Source organism: Parasteatoda tepidariorum, chromosome 6 (genome assembly GCF_043381705.1).
Source record: "Parasteatoda tepidariorum isolate YZ-2023 chromosome 6, CAS_Ptep_4.0, whole genome shotgun sequence".
Taxonomy (NCBI): domain Eukaryota; kingdom Metazoa; phylum Arthropoda; class Arachnida; order Araneae; family Theridiidae; genus Parasteatoda; species Parasteatoda tepidariorum.
The window spans coordinates 64548076-64563237 of record NC_092209.1 but is presented as its reverse complement, the minus strand read 5'-3'; the positions used below and the strand labels follow the sequence as shown (position 1 = coordinate 64563237).

Here is a 15162-nt window from a genome sequence, read left to right as displayed (position 1 = left end):
TTAATTTTGCTAGGTTGGCACGTCTGCAAGATCATAGCCTGTCTTCCACACAATATAAATAATTCATTTACTATTCATGTAAAATTGAAAAAAAACCTAGCTTTCAAATCATATTTCATGTATGAACTTGTGAATCCAAAATGGGTGTATGATGCAGCTTACAATCTCCATCAAATACCATTGTACCAATCCAAAAATGTTAATATTGATCTCGATCGGCTGTTCAATATCTATTCAGTCATCGAAAAAATTTACACAGAATGTGTCTGAGCTACATTTAAATATGTCTGCGAAATTGTGTAACCAGCAGTTCAGGAAAAACAGTTAAAGATGTCCAAAATGAAAACACAATAAAGTTTCTTTTCCAAAAAAAATTAACCATTTTGCCAATGGGCAACCTGTGATCACTGCAAATTTTCTTCATTTTTTAAAAAAAAATTTTTAGTTATGTTATAAAACTTAATTCATTTAACAATATTTAGTAGGAATCTATAAATATATATTATGCGTGATGTGCAAATAACACATTTTTAAAACTGTGCATGATCTATTTATTGCATTTATTATTTCTTATTCAAATTGACAAATTTTATTCATTTTCATAAAACAATACCACAAGTGCTTACAAGAGAACCCAAGGGATCAGCACTAATCAAATTCATTGGTTTTCTGTCGGTCATGAAATATAACCATATTATTTTCCAGATAGAAAACATTTTATTTTGCCAACCTTCAAAAAAAAAAGATGTAAGCTAAATATATTATTGATTTTTGAATTCCAATTGACGTCATCATCTTTTATTAGCCCCATTACCAGAATATTACAATTAAACAGCTGTCAAATTATAAAAGAATTTGAATTTTGTCAATGCAACATTTGTAGTCTTTGACTCAGTTCTAAAAATTTTATTTATTTATTGTAAAAAGTGTTTGCAGTGATAAAAAAAATGGTATAAAAATAATGATATAAAAAGAATTGGACAAATAACGGTATCTCCATTAAACTCAAGGTAAAAAAATAAATAAATAAATAATGTTCATAAAATAAGCAGCAATGCAAAAATCTTTGCCTGGGGCAAGTATTAAAAGAAACAAATTTATACACAAAAAAGTACTTTTTAAGATTCCACATATATTTTAAATCTTCTGAAAATATTTAAATCAACATTGCTTTCTGAAAATTTTAAACAGAATAAAAAATAACAAATAAATAAAAAATACCTAAGTTACATATAATTAATTATTATGAACAAGTTGCAAGCTTCAAATCTTACTTTTTGAATTAAAGGGTGGCCCAAAATTTATATAAGATTCAACTTAAATAGAACATTCATTGATTTAATATTGACAACAAAAAAATTTGACAGCTGGCAATCTAAGGTAAGTCAAAATGCAACACTACGAGAGAAAAAATGTGCTTTCATATTTCATTGATATTTCAAAAATCCAATTATTATATGATATATCTTCTACTCATGCACTCTCTTGTTTTGGCGATCAGAATTGACCCCTAAATTAAATGATTTAACACCATTATATTTCTTTCCATAGGTCTTTGTCAATAAGCCCACATCTACCTGTGCATTGATGAAGGAAATTCAACACTGCATCAAATAAATACAGCTCTATTTCTGCAAAATGGTCATGAGAAATTTCAACAAAAGAGTGCAGATGTGACAGCAAAAGCTAAGAAGACATTTGCTCAATACGCTATTTCATACATAAAACTACCCTATGTATGCATCTCATGCTTCAATCAAAAGAAAATATAATTGAGAAAAAAAATATTGTTTTTTTTTAAATTCAAATCTTGTGTAAATTTCAGGACATCCTTTGCATAGTTTTAAAAAAAAATCAACTAAATAATGTTATGTTGTTAGACTTACATTTTGTGTCAGATTCCTTTTCAGATTCAGAGCTTTTTTCAATCATTTGTTCTGTTTCTATTTCAGGATCTTTTTCTAATTCATCACCCAGGAACTCATCCAATGCAGAAGCATCTTCATCTAATTCAATATCCTCTAATGATACAGAGTTAGCGCTACTTTGACTAGAAACCCCTAAAAGAATTACAAATAAAATTTCAACAAACTTCAATATAATACAAAAGTCTACTGCAAATTTATAAAGCTACTGATTCAATTGTTTTTATAAATTCCAAAATATCTATATCATTAAAAATTGTCCATGTAATGGAATTTTAAAACAGTTAAAATAAGATTAGAATGAATAAGATTTTAAACTAGAATAGAAAAATGAAATGATAAATACTTTTTTAATTTAATAAATTTTCCTAAAACTATGGTATTGCTCAGCTCTTTAAACCATACACAACAAAAGTAACAAGACTTAACAGACAACAAGCAAAACTTATATCTATCATTAATGTTTAACTTCATTCATTCTAAAATAAACTGTCAAAAATTAATTGTGACAACTGGGTGCATAGCCAAATTTTTCAATAAAAAAATAAACACTTTTTAAGCACTCAAAAAAAATATTTTCAATCACTTTCCAACGAAAATGGTCATAACTAAGATGTGTGCAGTAATAAAAATTATTTCTTTCTATTGTTCAAAGTTCTAAATTTATAAACATAAAATCAACAAAATGCTAAAGCATTTTCAAAGACCTTACATAATCATGATAAAACAACTAGTTTCTGATGATAAATATTGCAGAGAAAATTGTGATAATCATGCTTTTTTTGTAATTTAGGATAACAGAGTAAAGAAAAAACTCATTTTGAAAAATAGAAAATTAAGCACCTTTTACAAACCCCCAATAAAAATAAAATTTTTACGGGTTTTTGAAAAAAGTAAATCAAAATTAAGCACCTTTTAACACTTTTTAAAAATGCTTTGCACCCTGGACAGTGAAACAGTAATTTTTATTAAATCAAAAAATTTTAAATTTGCATAAAAAGAGCAATCTACATGCAAAAAATATGTACATAACACTTGAAAAACTGTTTATTAAATTACAGTAAAAGATCTTTGGATAACAAACCTTAAAATGCCGGAATATTGCCCGTTATAGAAATAAGTGTTATATATATCTTTTCACACATCATTTAACTTATTTACTAAAACATGGCAATATTAGTCTGGAATAGACTCTTAAAATATTTTAAATTAATTTCGAAAAACAAATATATTAACACCAAAATATACACTTAAATATTCATTATTTGCAAGAAAATTTACTTTCTCTGGAGCATTAGAGCTAATAACAAACAAATTTATCAATATTGGTTTGCTAGATTCTTGAAATTCTAACCTCTTCGTAAATAATTAAATAAATAATGTAAAAAGTCCTAACAGTTTAAATAATTAATTTATAGCTACACAAATTTCTTAATTGAGTTAAGAAATTTCTGAGTTAAAGTGGTTTATGAAGAATTGTCTTTATAGAATTGTGTTATACATATCTTCTGCTGTAAAGGTTTTTAAATTAATTAAACCTGTAGGAAACAGATATTAAACAATTTGCATTCATATTTACTAAAAACATTTTTCACAAAACAATTATTTCATTGTAATTGAACATTATGTGTGAGAAGAAGTTAGGCTTAATACAGACATTAGAAAAGTACAAGGAATTTTTAAATATGAGTAGAGGAATTGGTAGTGGAAATGTCAGACTCCAACTCTCACAAAAATTGGATTAATAATTCCACCTAATCTCAGGAAAAATTAATATTAAGTAATATTTTTACTCCTTATGTACAATTTAGGCAAAAGGCACTTCTTAAAATTACATTTTGTATTATAACATAACATTTGAAAAAATACAATTTTAAAAATTTTTTTTACAAAATAGTAAAATTGTGCAAAACCATTATAAGAAAATAAATACCTCACAAGCACACTTGCTCACACATAAATGTTTTACAAAAAAAAATTGTTGGTGAACATTTGTAAAATAGGAAAACTGTTATAAATGATACATTAAATTCATTGTATATTCTTGAATTAACTTAGTAACTTAGCTAAATAAATTTTGTTTTTGAATTATAAATTATAAATTAATTATTTTTCATTTCTTCAATAATTCATTTCTTATTATTTTTCAATAGTTTCGATGATTTTATGTGTTCTTTTGCAATAATAAATCTGCTTAAAATAGGCTCAAAAACATTCAAAGAAAATTAATTAAGTTTGTGATAAGTAATAATATAAATAGTTGTCATAATATTCATAAATAGTAGTTTAATGCATTAAATAGTATTAATGGAAATTCACGAATAATATTTTCTTATTTTTTTTCTTTTTGTTAAGGTACATAATAGTTAAAAGAAGAACCAATGTTAACAAAATGTTATTCCATATGTTTACATACAAGTCACATATGAGTTTGATTTATTTAGTGAAATAACAAGCAAAATCCTTAAATTTAGTTGTTAATCTTTAAACAGTTGAAAATATTTTACAGGTTTATACATGCTACAAAATCTACAGTCTATTTCTTTTTTTTTTTGGATAAGTATAAAATAAAATATTCATTCATTTGTAACTTGGATGAAAATATGAATGGAGAGCACTAATTAAATGAAAAAAATATATACTAACTTTTTCTTAATTCCCTAATACCATGTGTTTTGTATTGTTGAATTTCTTCCTCAAAAGCTTCTTGGAATGTGTTTTGCCTTTCCCTTAAAACAGCACTCTGTTTCTTTTCATGTTGAAACACTTTATGAGCATGTTCCTCGCCTAACTTAGCTAAAAGCAAAGAAGAAGAAACAATTGAGGTTAACTTGATCGAAAATTTGGAGCATTTAAACAAGAATTTGTTTTACAAAATAATAGTGTATTGAACAATTAAAATAACTATACAGTTTTTTTAATCAGAAATAAATATTTTATTTACATTAAAAGCTTTCAGTAGTGACTATGATAAAGTTAAAATACACTAAGCCCTGTTTCTCCTATCATAAAAAATGATACAATATCATAAATCAGTAATAATCATTGGTATTGTTTTAATTTTTTGTTTAATTGGGTTTTTTTCCTAGCAGCCATATTTCAGACAAGTCACAACAGTAATTAGGTAATATTAGCTTCTTTCTTTTTTCAAACCACTTAATACATTCGGTCAATATGTTTTTGATATCTCCAAGAGTTACACAACTTCAATCACGAGTTAAACTCAGTGATATTGCTTTCAGTTAGGTCAGGGGCTTATCTCATAATTACCAAGCAGTACTACTGAAATGCTGTTGGAATCATCAATTTAGTACACACAGTACAGATTCATCCTCGTCAAGCTATCCATGATAATAGTAAATTAACCAATTTAGGAAGGTTTATCAGAAGTAATTTCTATGCTAAGATTTTAGAGGTCATTGAAATAAAACTTTATACATTATCATTAGTTTCATCATCCACTTTTTCCCATTCATGTTTGTTTAATCAAAGAATTCAACAGCCTTTTTATCAAAGTTTCCAAGACTACTGAAGGTCTCAGCTAAATTGAATAGAAAACATGCAATATATGTATATGCTAGGGTTAAAGTAATAAATTTGGTTATTATTAATACTGACGGGAGAATATTAATAATAACCACTTCTTTTGGTCAAAGTGAGAAATATCGGAAAATATTATTTAACCAGTTATTATTCATAAGAACCATTGAATTTTCGTCAATGTGATTAAACGGTTTACATAGCATTGGGAAAAAAGGGCACCGCATTACATATGCGATACGGTTAAAGTGATAATTCTGGTTAATACTACAAACCGATCAAAATTAATAATAACTGGTTCTTTTTGGTCATAGTGAGAAATAAAAAGGGGAAATTTCCATATCGTGATCTGTGGTAGAATAATCACCAAGTCTTAGCAACTTCAGTGGCCTGTGGAACCTAAACTATAAAAAAAAAACTCACAGAAAGGGACCAACTTGAAGGGTATAACTTGTAGCCACCCCCGGGCAAACATCTACATGTTTTTTTTTCTAATTTTCCATTTTAAAATCAATTTGGCGCCTCGGCGATTGTAGTTGGCGTGGCAGATCACGATACAGAAATATTCCCAATAAAAACGCTAAAGAATTATATTGACCAAACTTCACTGGCTATTATTAATAATAAACCCGTCAATGTGATAAATTATTCACTTTAACCGGCTCATTTGGTTATTATTAATATTGATCGGTTAGTATTAATAACGACTGTCTATTCATATTGACGGTAACATAAAAATAATCCCTTCCATTTTTAATAACAGACGTTAATAAATACTTTTTGATGTAACCTATTTAATGCATTCAGTTGCCTCATGATCAATGAGTTGTAATAATGATTAAACGTGTGCTGAAACATTTTTAATGCACATGAAAAAGAATATTGGATAATCAATAGCTGTGCAATCAAGGATCAAATAATGGGGGTTTCCATTACAAATTCTGAACACTGTTTTTGAACATTGCGCGTGCAAATTGTCAACAATCATTCTAGCTTCATTTTAGTTAACTAGAAGTTAAGTATGAGTTAAAAAGACTTGCAGATTTTGCACTTGCACTTCGTCAAATATTAAGAACATTTTAAATATTAAGATATTTGCAAAGGCTTGCATTGTGTCATATATTAAGAACACAACGAATTCCAAATAAGTATCTCATAAGTACCCCATAAATATCTTGAGTTTTGGAACCAGCGCTTAACTAACAAAGTTAACAAACGAAAAGTTACTTATGAAATCATCCTATTCTTTATTCCTAGATTTGGCAAAAGAATTTATCTTTGGCTAGTATTTCTTTACAACAAAGACCAGTTAGTTCTATGTTAAATGATAAGAATTTAACTCAAAATTATGACTATAGAATCACAAAACAATATTATCAAAAAAGGTACAGAACAAAATACTAATTGATAATAAGGAATAGTGTTTTCACTTGTATATGTACTAGAAATTTAAATATCACTATGAATACCTTTCATATCTTCAAAGTCTGACAATTTCTTTTCTTTGTACATTGCCAGCTGAAATCTATGATCAAGTTGTCTTTCTTGAAGTTCCGAAATTTCAATAACATCTTCTAAATTTACAAGAGCATCTTCAACTTCCTCAAAAACTCCTTCAAGTTCACCTAAGCAATTCAATTGTAAATATCAGAAATATAAAAAATTTAAAATAATATAAAACGAAATATAAAAACGAAATTTATTTGTTTCCCTTTTGCAAATCACTAATAAATTTGAATGCCTTGAAAATTTCTTTTCGGTAATTCGTAGCTGGCCTTGTAACACAAATTATGAATTGTATTTTATCCACATTTTATGCATCAAAAGACAACATTTTAATGTTTGAGTAAAAATTTATAAGTACTTTAACAAGAAAGTAACTAATCCAATCATTTTTTTTTTCAATTTTTCTTTTCTTATTATTTGTGTATTTAGTTACAAAGAGTTTTCAGCAATTATTTTATGTTCTATATATTATTTTTTGTTCTTCTATATTTTTCCAGAATTAAAATTATAGATTTCAAATTTTTTTCATACAATTTTCTACCCAGCAAGAAAGTTGCTAATTTCTAATTACTCTAGAGCAGAGATTCCAAAGCCTATGCCTCATACATCATGATGTCTGTCAATGGCGAATGTGCAATCCCTATATCGAATATTTCATTTTTAAATAAAATACTATGTAAAATTATAAATTTTAACAATAAATTACCCTTGAAAAAATAAATGCTGCCTGCTGTCTGCCCAGTATATGCTTTAAGATACAAAAAATTTTGGGGGTCTGTCCTAGAGGAAAGATTTTTTAAATTCCCTAGACAGATCTACGAACCTCAAAATCACTCACTAATTGCTTACAAAATATACATATATGTGTGTGTGTATAAATAAATAATTAATTACAAATAAAACTTGTTAAGTTCTGAATTTGAACAAATGCATAGTTTTGCAACAATAATAATAATAAAAGAAATTAAAATAAAATTAGTGGAATTAAGAACTTAGCGAAGAACTTTAAGAACTGATATACTTTAAATCAAACACTTAATTCTTTACAAATAACAAGGCCCTTTTTAGAAGAAATTTGCATCTGTTAAAAGACCCTTCACAAATTATCTTATCATAAAAATGGATCCTGGCAAACTATTTTGCCATGGAAATTTACCCTATACAACTTATTTTAGCACAAAAATTGACCATTCACAAAATATTTTATTTTAATGGAAACATGCCAGCGTTTTTTTTTTTAATTTCAAAATTGGACTCACCACAAAAAATTTAAAAAAAAAAAAAAGGAATTGATGATCTTTAAAAAGTAAGTAAAAACTAAAACTCTTTGAACTAAGTTTTAATTTTTCTCTCTCAAAAACAAGACCTTATTTTAACATCTTCACGAAAACTGAATCTAGGTAGAAAGAAAGTGATTCCATGGTAATTTTAGATTTAGAAAATTATCAGTAAAATTTTCACAAATTCGCAAAAGTAGGATCTTTTACAAAAAGTCTGCAGATAGTCTTCGAATTTTTTTTTTCCAGAACCACAAAACAGCACTCTATTTTCATAAAACTAGTGATTATGTTTAAATGCTATAGCACATCGAATATGCCAAAAATTGTAGAGGGTATGTGAAAAATAAGTTACCATGCATTCCCTGGAATGCATAATTCTCCAACATGGAACAAAAATTGAGAAAGCAGGATTACAATGAAATTTGCTTATTTATACACATAAAAAAATTCTTCTTTATTAGCAGCTAAAGGAAATTAGAATAATTTTGAGTGTACATCATCGCTTTTCCTTGATGCAGGTGCCCTGAGGCAGAATTTTTTCGGGATTTCTCCGACAAACTTCCCTAGCATTAATATTTTAAGATACTTTTAATTATAACAATTACTAATTTAAAGTAACGTTTTGTCTACAGAAGAATGTATAGAATAAAACATATAAAAAATTCTAATTGTAAGAGTAATATTATTTTAATTCTAATATTAAAGGCGATTTCTTGCATTTTGTATTCGGAAAAATGAACTAATTATTTTCTCTTTCGAATTTTGTAAATCAGAACAAAAATTAAAATGTTTTTGTTTTATATTATTAATTTGAAATTCTAGCTGAAACCAGTCATTACCAATTTTTTTTTTTTTAAAAAATCCCAAATGAGTATAGAAAAATCATGATTATTTCTTTCCTCCTCTCTGATGTGCAAGAAATAAATCTTTGCAGACAAAAAAACATTTTTCAAAAAATTATGCAGAAAGGAAAACCAAAATTTTTCCTGTCCCAAATGAAAAATCTTTCTGCAAAAACTCGGCAACGTTCTGCGACAATGTCACCGTGTCGCCTCAATTCTGCCACAGGGTGCAAGTTTTTAATCAGTCCTAATTAAAAGCCTTGATTGTTCAAATATCCCCCTTTTTTCTTGCTTTAAAATTCATTGTATTGTTCTCCAATGTATAGAATTATTATTAATGTGCAGATTAATAGATGGATGAAGAGGTAAAGAATTCATGTTTTGATCTCAGTAAAATGGGACACAGAAATTAAGAAGTTCTGGTTTCCAAAATCAAGTGGAATCACTGAAAACTAGTAGCAGATTTATGACAAAAACAGGATTTTCACAAGCCAGGAATGATTTCTGACTATGAAACTTCCTTATCAAAATCTGATTCTAATTTTTAAGAAAAAGGGACTTTCATAAAACAAAAATTTATTATGTTTCTGTAAGTGCTTAGTTATTTAAGAAGATAAAACAAATATTTTTTGACTAACTCATAAGTTTTTACTTTTTAACATCAAATACACATATAACTAGTCCTTTTGAAAATAATTTTACATGCTGATAATAAAGTATACCTATATCATCAGAAAAATCACTAAAATATGAATCTTATTAAAAATGTAATAACAAATAAACAATGGAATCAAAAGTATTTTAAAATGTTCAACATAATTTACTAGAAGTTAAAAAATTTTATTTAAAGAGCCATAAGCTTTAATCTCATCTTAAAAAATGTCAAATGCCAGAAACTCGAATTAAAGTTTAGAAATAAGGTGAAAAATAAAATGATTCAAAGCCATTTTTCATATAAACATTGTAACAAACCTATTTTCCCCATCAGCTCTAAAATACCAGTTTGCAATTGTGGCAAGGCAACGAGTTGGTTATTTAGTTGTTTAATAGCAGTCAAACGTTCAGTACAGAAGGAATGAAGATTTCCAATTAACATATCTGCCTCCTATATTAAATATACCAAACACATGCATCATAAATATAAAATAATTTTTAGTAAACATGAAAATCAATTGAATTTTAACATGGAAAAGTTACTTTAAAAAAAACACCAAAAGTTAAAGCAACTTTGTGTGTAAGCTTAAAAATAAACAAAGCAAAGGATAAAATTACAAATAAATAAAGTTAAAGCACTGAGTAAAATTCCAAGCACACAAAGCAAAAGAAAGGATATTATATCAAAAATTATAGATATTGAAAGATAGAATACTAAACTAAAAAGTATAGATATTGAAAGAAAGAATATTAAATTAAAAAGTATAGATATTGAAAAATTTCTGAAAATAAATCTCTGAAGAAGTATTAAGAAAGCTAAAAATACAAATTGGAAAAAATAACCTTACAATGTATAGAAAACTGAAAAAAATTTTAAACTTTTATTTTATAGTATAAATACAAAAATTAAAAATCAAGGAGTATGCTATTTTATTTTTATGCACACATTGTGCTATATTTAGATTCTCGACCATCACTGAGTGGGTGACAAACTGACATATACATCACCATCTTGATGAAACAAGTTTTACTCACTTGGGATCTAATTCACCATGCTGATCCCATAATTTTTACCTTTTCGATGAATATAATTAAGGTTTCATTCTCGCTGCATTCCCTGTGATTTTCACACGAAATGTAAAAATTTTCACAACCTGTGATACATGGTTTTTTCCATCTATTTAACAGTGCAATCAGCTCCACCTGTTTAACTGTGTAATTTTTGGCTTTTCAGTGATATTTAATTCTTTATTTACATTTGAGTTAACAGATGGCGCTAATTGTCTATTTCTGCAAAATATTCAAGCATAGTTTACAACACTTTGCACAATCTTTTCAAATTCTACTGCTTGTTGCTAAAAAATAGAAACTGGCAAAAAAATTGATGCAAAGATCAGGAGGTAGGCCTTGTTTTAAAGTTTATCATACTTAACTTCATTTTAAGCAATGCTAAGTATTTTGAATATTTTCATTAGTATATACCTTATACAATTGTATTTTGCAAGTTTTATGTTATACAAGTTTTTTGTTTTTATACAAAACCCTTTGCCTAAATTTCAACTTTCCCACAACTTTTTTTTTCCAAATTTTTTATCTCTTATTATTGAAAAAAACTCTTAAAAAAAATTTTTTTTTTCATTTTAACACTAAAATATATCTAGATATAAAAGATGAAATAAAGAAACATGTAATTTTGTAAAGTATTTTGGAAGAAAAAAATTTGCAGCAATGAAGTGATAAAATCATTCTGATGGGGTCAAACTGAATAAAACACATCCCCTTCTTTACACATAACATAAACAGCCAAGAAATAATTGAGTTTACAGAATTTTTAAATTAGCAAATATGCACAGCAAAAAAAATTTCATTAATACAGTTCTGTTGCCATCAAGGTTAGAGATAAAGTTTTTATTTAAAGAAAAATATTTATTTAAAAGAGTTTCATAAAATTTTGAGGAAAAATATTGACTAATAAATGAATTTGTGAATAAAAAAATTACTTTAATTTCAGATTGTAAGAAAAATACAAGTAAAAGTATTAACTTTAATTAAAACTTTATTAAAAGTAACAAAGAATAAGTATATGCACACACATTTTTACTTTTGTCACTAGTAATGAAAGTAAGATTGTACTGAAAAATTCCCAATGCAAAACAGTAATACAAGTACAAGTAATTAAAAAAAAATCTGCTAATAAGCTATAGATTTCAAATTAACATCATTCATATAATTAAACAGTGATAACCCATTTGTGTTGTTTAATTAATACATAATTTGACAACATTCACATACATAAACAATGATAACACTTATTTATAGTTCAAGTTGAATATTTTGAAATTTCCTGTACAAAGTAATTAATGTAATTAAACAGTATTATGAAAGCGAGTTAAATGGAAAAAAAACATACATATAAGGAGAAAAGATCACTATAAATTTCAAGACTATATAGAATTATGTGAGGAGTTCAAAGTGAAAATACTGTATTGACATGCAGCCATGCACAAGGTAAAGAAATGGAACAGTATTAGAAATTGAATTTGATGCAATAAAGAAAAAAAGGAAACAAAGAAAATAAAAGGAGAAAAATTACTACATGCTTCAAAATAATATTAAATTATATGTAGAGTTTAATGGTAAAACGTATAATATAAGGAATCATAATAAAAACAAAAAATATCAAAAAACAAAACTAAATGTTTTTCGCGCTTTTCTAAAAATAAATGTAGGAGAGAAACATTTCCTACCTCTGCCTTAAAAGCACTGTCAGTGTCATTTTTATGGAGCTCTGACCACTGTTCTTGGTAACTGTTAAAATAAAAATTTAAATAAGCAGATGAAAACTACACATTATGGAATTATCAAATATTAAATAAAATTTATGAAGAAATATGTATGCATCAATAATTATTTTTAATCTTTGGAAGTAAATCTAAAAGTAATTGCATAAGCATTTTAAAATATTGCATGAACATTGAAAAAAATTTTCCAATTAATTGAAATCAATGATAATTTTATCCAAAGAAAAAGAAATATACATAAATTATTTTTAATTTATGTATTAATTCAATAATGATTTATTGTTTTTGATCATTTAATCTAATACTAATTGAAAACATTTGAATTTACACCGTATTGGCCGATTCAAAGTTACATCCTCGCAAACAATTTTGATTTTACTAAGTCATTTTCTTGGTTCAAAAATGCCACTTGTGTTGGCATCATGAAAACTGGATTAATGAAAAAAATTAAGCGTAAAAATTACTCCTACTGACATAATTATTGGTAAAAACAAATTTACCAATTATGAATGATAGTCTATGAATAATATGGTCAATAGAAAATATGATCTTAAAGTCATTATACTTTTTGTTTAAGTTTGCTTTTAATTTTATATCATTAAATTAGTTTACTTAGTATTACTTAATAAAATGAGAGGTTTGTTTAAGATGCTTAGTTTTTTCTACAAGAACTTTTTTTTTTCCAATTTAACTTTTAACTCTAAAACTAAATCATTGATAGCATCGTCTTTAGTGCACTCTAACTATGAAATGAAGTTTTCAATCTCATGAAAAAGGAAAATTTGGAAAATAATAAAGGGATATAAGATGTCTCCTTACGAGAGCTTTTTTCTTTCTCCTTACTTGGTTAAATATTTCCCATAAATAATGATGAGTAAAGGCACTAGAAAAGTATAAAAATCATTCTTACTGATGAAGTAAGTCTCCTCCTGCATTTTGTGAAACACCTTTAAAATTCTGTTTTTTAGTTCTAGAATAAAATACAATGCATTAAAAATACAATGCATTAAATAGTAAATCATAGATAACACTTTTAAACTTTAAATGGTAAATCATAGGTAACACATGAAAGTTTTATGATAAAAAGTTATCAATAAAATAAAAAAATAAAACTAAGAATAAAAAAAGAAATAATTTTAGGTTGATAATATTTTAAGTCTTTGTATCATAAAAAATTCAATCTATTGATGCAAATTAAATCAAAACAAGTAAAGACTACAAAAAAATAATGATTATGATTACATGGTGTTATAAATTTAAAAAAGCTAAGCTCAAAAATTTTAACCAAAAATACAATGATAAAATACATTTTAATGCTACTTTACAATAAAGATACTACAATAAACAGCACCGAAAATTGAACATTAAATAAAGGTTTAAATCTGGCTCCTAATAAGATAAACATCAAAATTCTCAGATAAAATTAAACACTCATCAGTAACAATTTTTAAGAATTAAATAATGAAATTTCAAGTTGGCGAGAAAGGATTTAAAGGACAAAAAATTCTTTTAAGAAGTGCAATGCAAAAGGAAAGATTAATTTTTTTTCGAAAAATCTGAAAGATCAATTACTTAACTGCATAAATACATTGCTATAAATTTTGAAGAAAAAAAATCTGATGGGAGTTTAAGTATTAAATTATATTTTCCTAATTTTGATTGGGCAATGACAGTGTATTTAATGTTTTTAGTTTATTTAAGAAAATTAAATATGGATGAATAAAAGCATATTATGCATCAATAAATTAACTGGTTAAAAAATTATAACAATATAATTAGTTTCTATCCATTACTATTATTAATTCAAATATTACTAGAATATTGAAGTTAGAAAAAGACATAGAATTTCGTAAAGCTGTATCAAACCAAAACAGCAGTATTAATAACATAAATAATTATAATAAATAATATAAATTATTTTATAACTAACAACTTCCTCGTATATTAATACATACTTAGAGAGCTGGACATCTCCTGTAGCTAAGTTCCTGAAACTAGAAAAAATAAAATGGATGATATAAATTCAAAGAATGCAAACAAATTAAATTTATTATAGCTTAAGTTTCTGAAACTAGAAAAAATAAAAAGGATGATATAAATTCAAAGAATGCAAACAAATTAAATTTATTATAGCTTAAAAACAACATTTTTAAACTACTTTATACAATTTGTCACCAACCTGTGTAGCAAAAAAAAAACATACCTTATTACTCAAAAACAATTGAGCTTTTAAAAAGTGGTTTTGACAAATCTCTTTAATTAATTAATGGTTAATCAAAAACTATGAATCACAAGTAGAAAATTGAAATTACCTATTAAATTTCATTTGATTAAATTAACTTCATAAAAATCTAATTGTCAAAACTCATTATAATAAAGTTAGAATATATAGTATTAATTAGGTCTGAAGCATTATTAAAGAGCTGTATAAACCGGTTAATTATAATTTTAAGATGTGAAACATAATTTAGAATATTATGAACAAGACGCTCAATAAATTATGAATTTTATTGATAAAATTTTAAGAAATTAAGTTTTTTTTTTAAATTATTTTTTTTATTCATTGTTCATTTCATTATTTACCAGTTATTCCCATTCAAAAACTAGTATAACT

The 15162-nt window shown here is 25.8% G+C and overlaps 1 protein-coding gene across 1 annotated transcript in view; it reads right to left on the bottom strand.

Moving 5' to 3' along the window:
• LOC122268243 (dysbindin-like) overlaps window positions 1–15162 on the bottom strand; it is a 30171-nt gene that overhangs the window by 13941 nt on the left and 1068 nt on the right. The window contains exons 2-4 of the mRNA XM_071181814.1: window positions 13459–13518; window positions 12495–12555; window positions 10066–10198 (exon numbers count right to left, since the gene is read on the bottom strand). Coding sequence (XP_071037915.1) covers window positions 10066–10198; window positions 12495–12555; window positions 13459–13518 — 254 coding nt within the window. The remainder of the gene's footprint in view (window positions 1–10065; window positions 10199–12494; window positions 12556–13458; window positions 13519–15162) is intronic.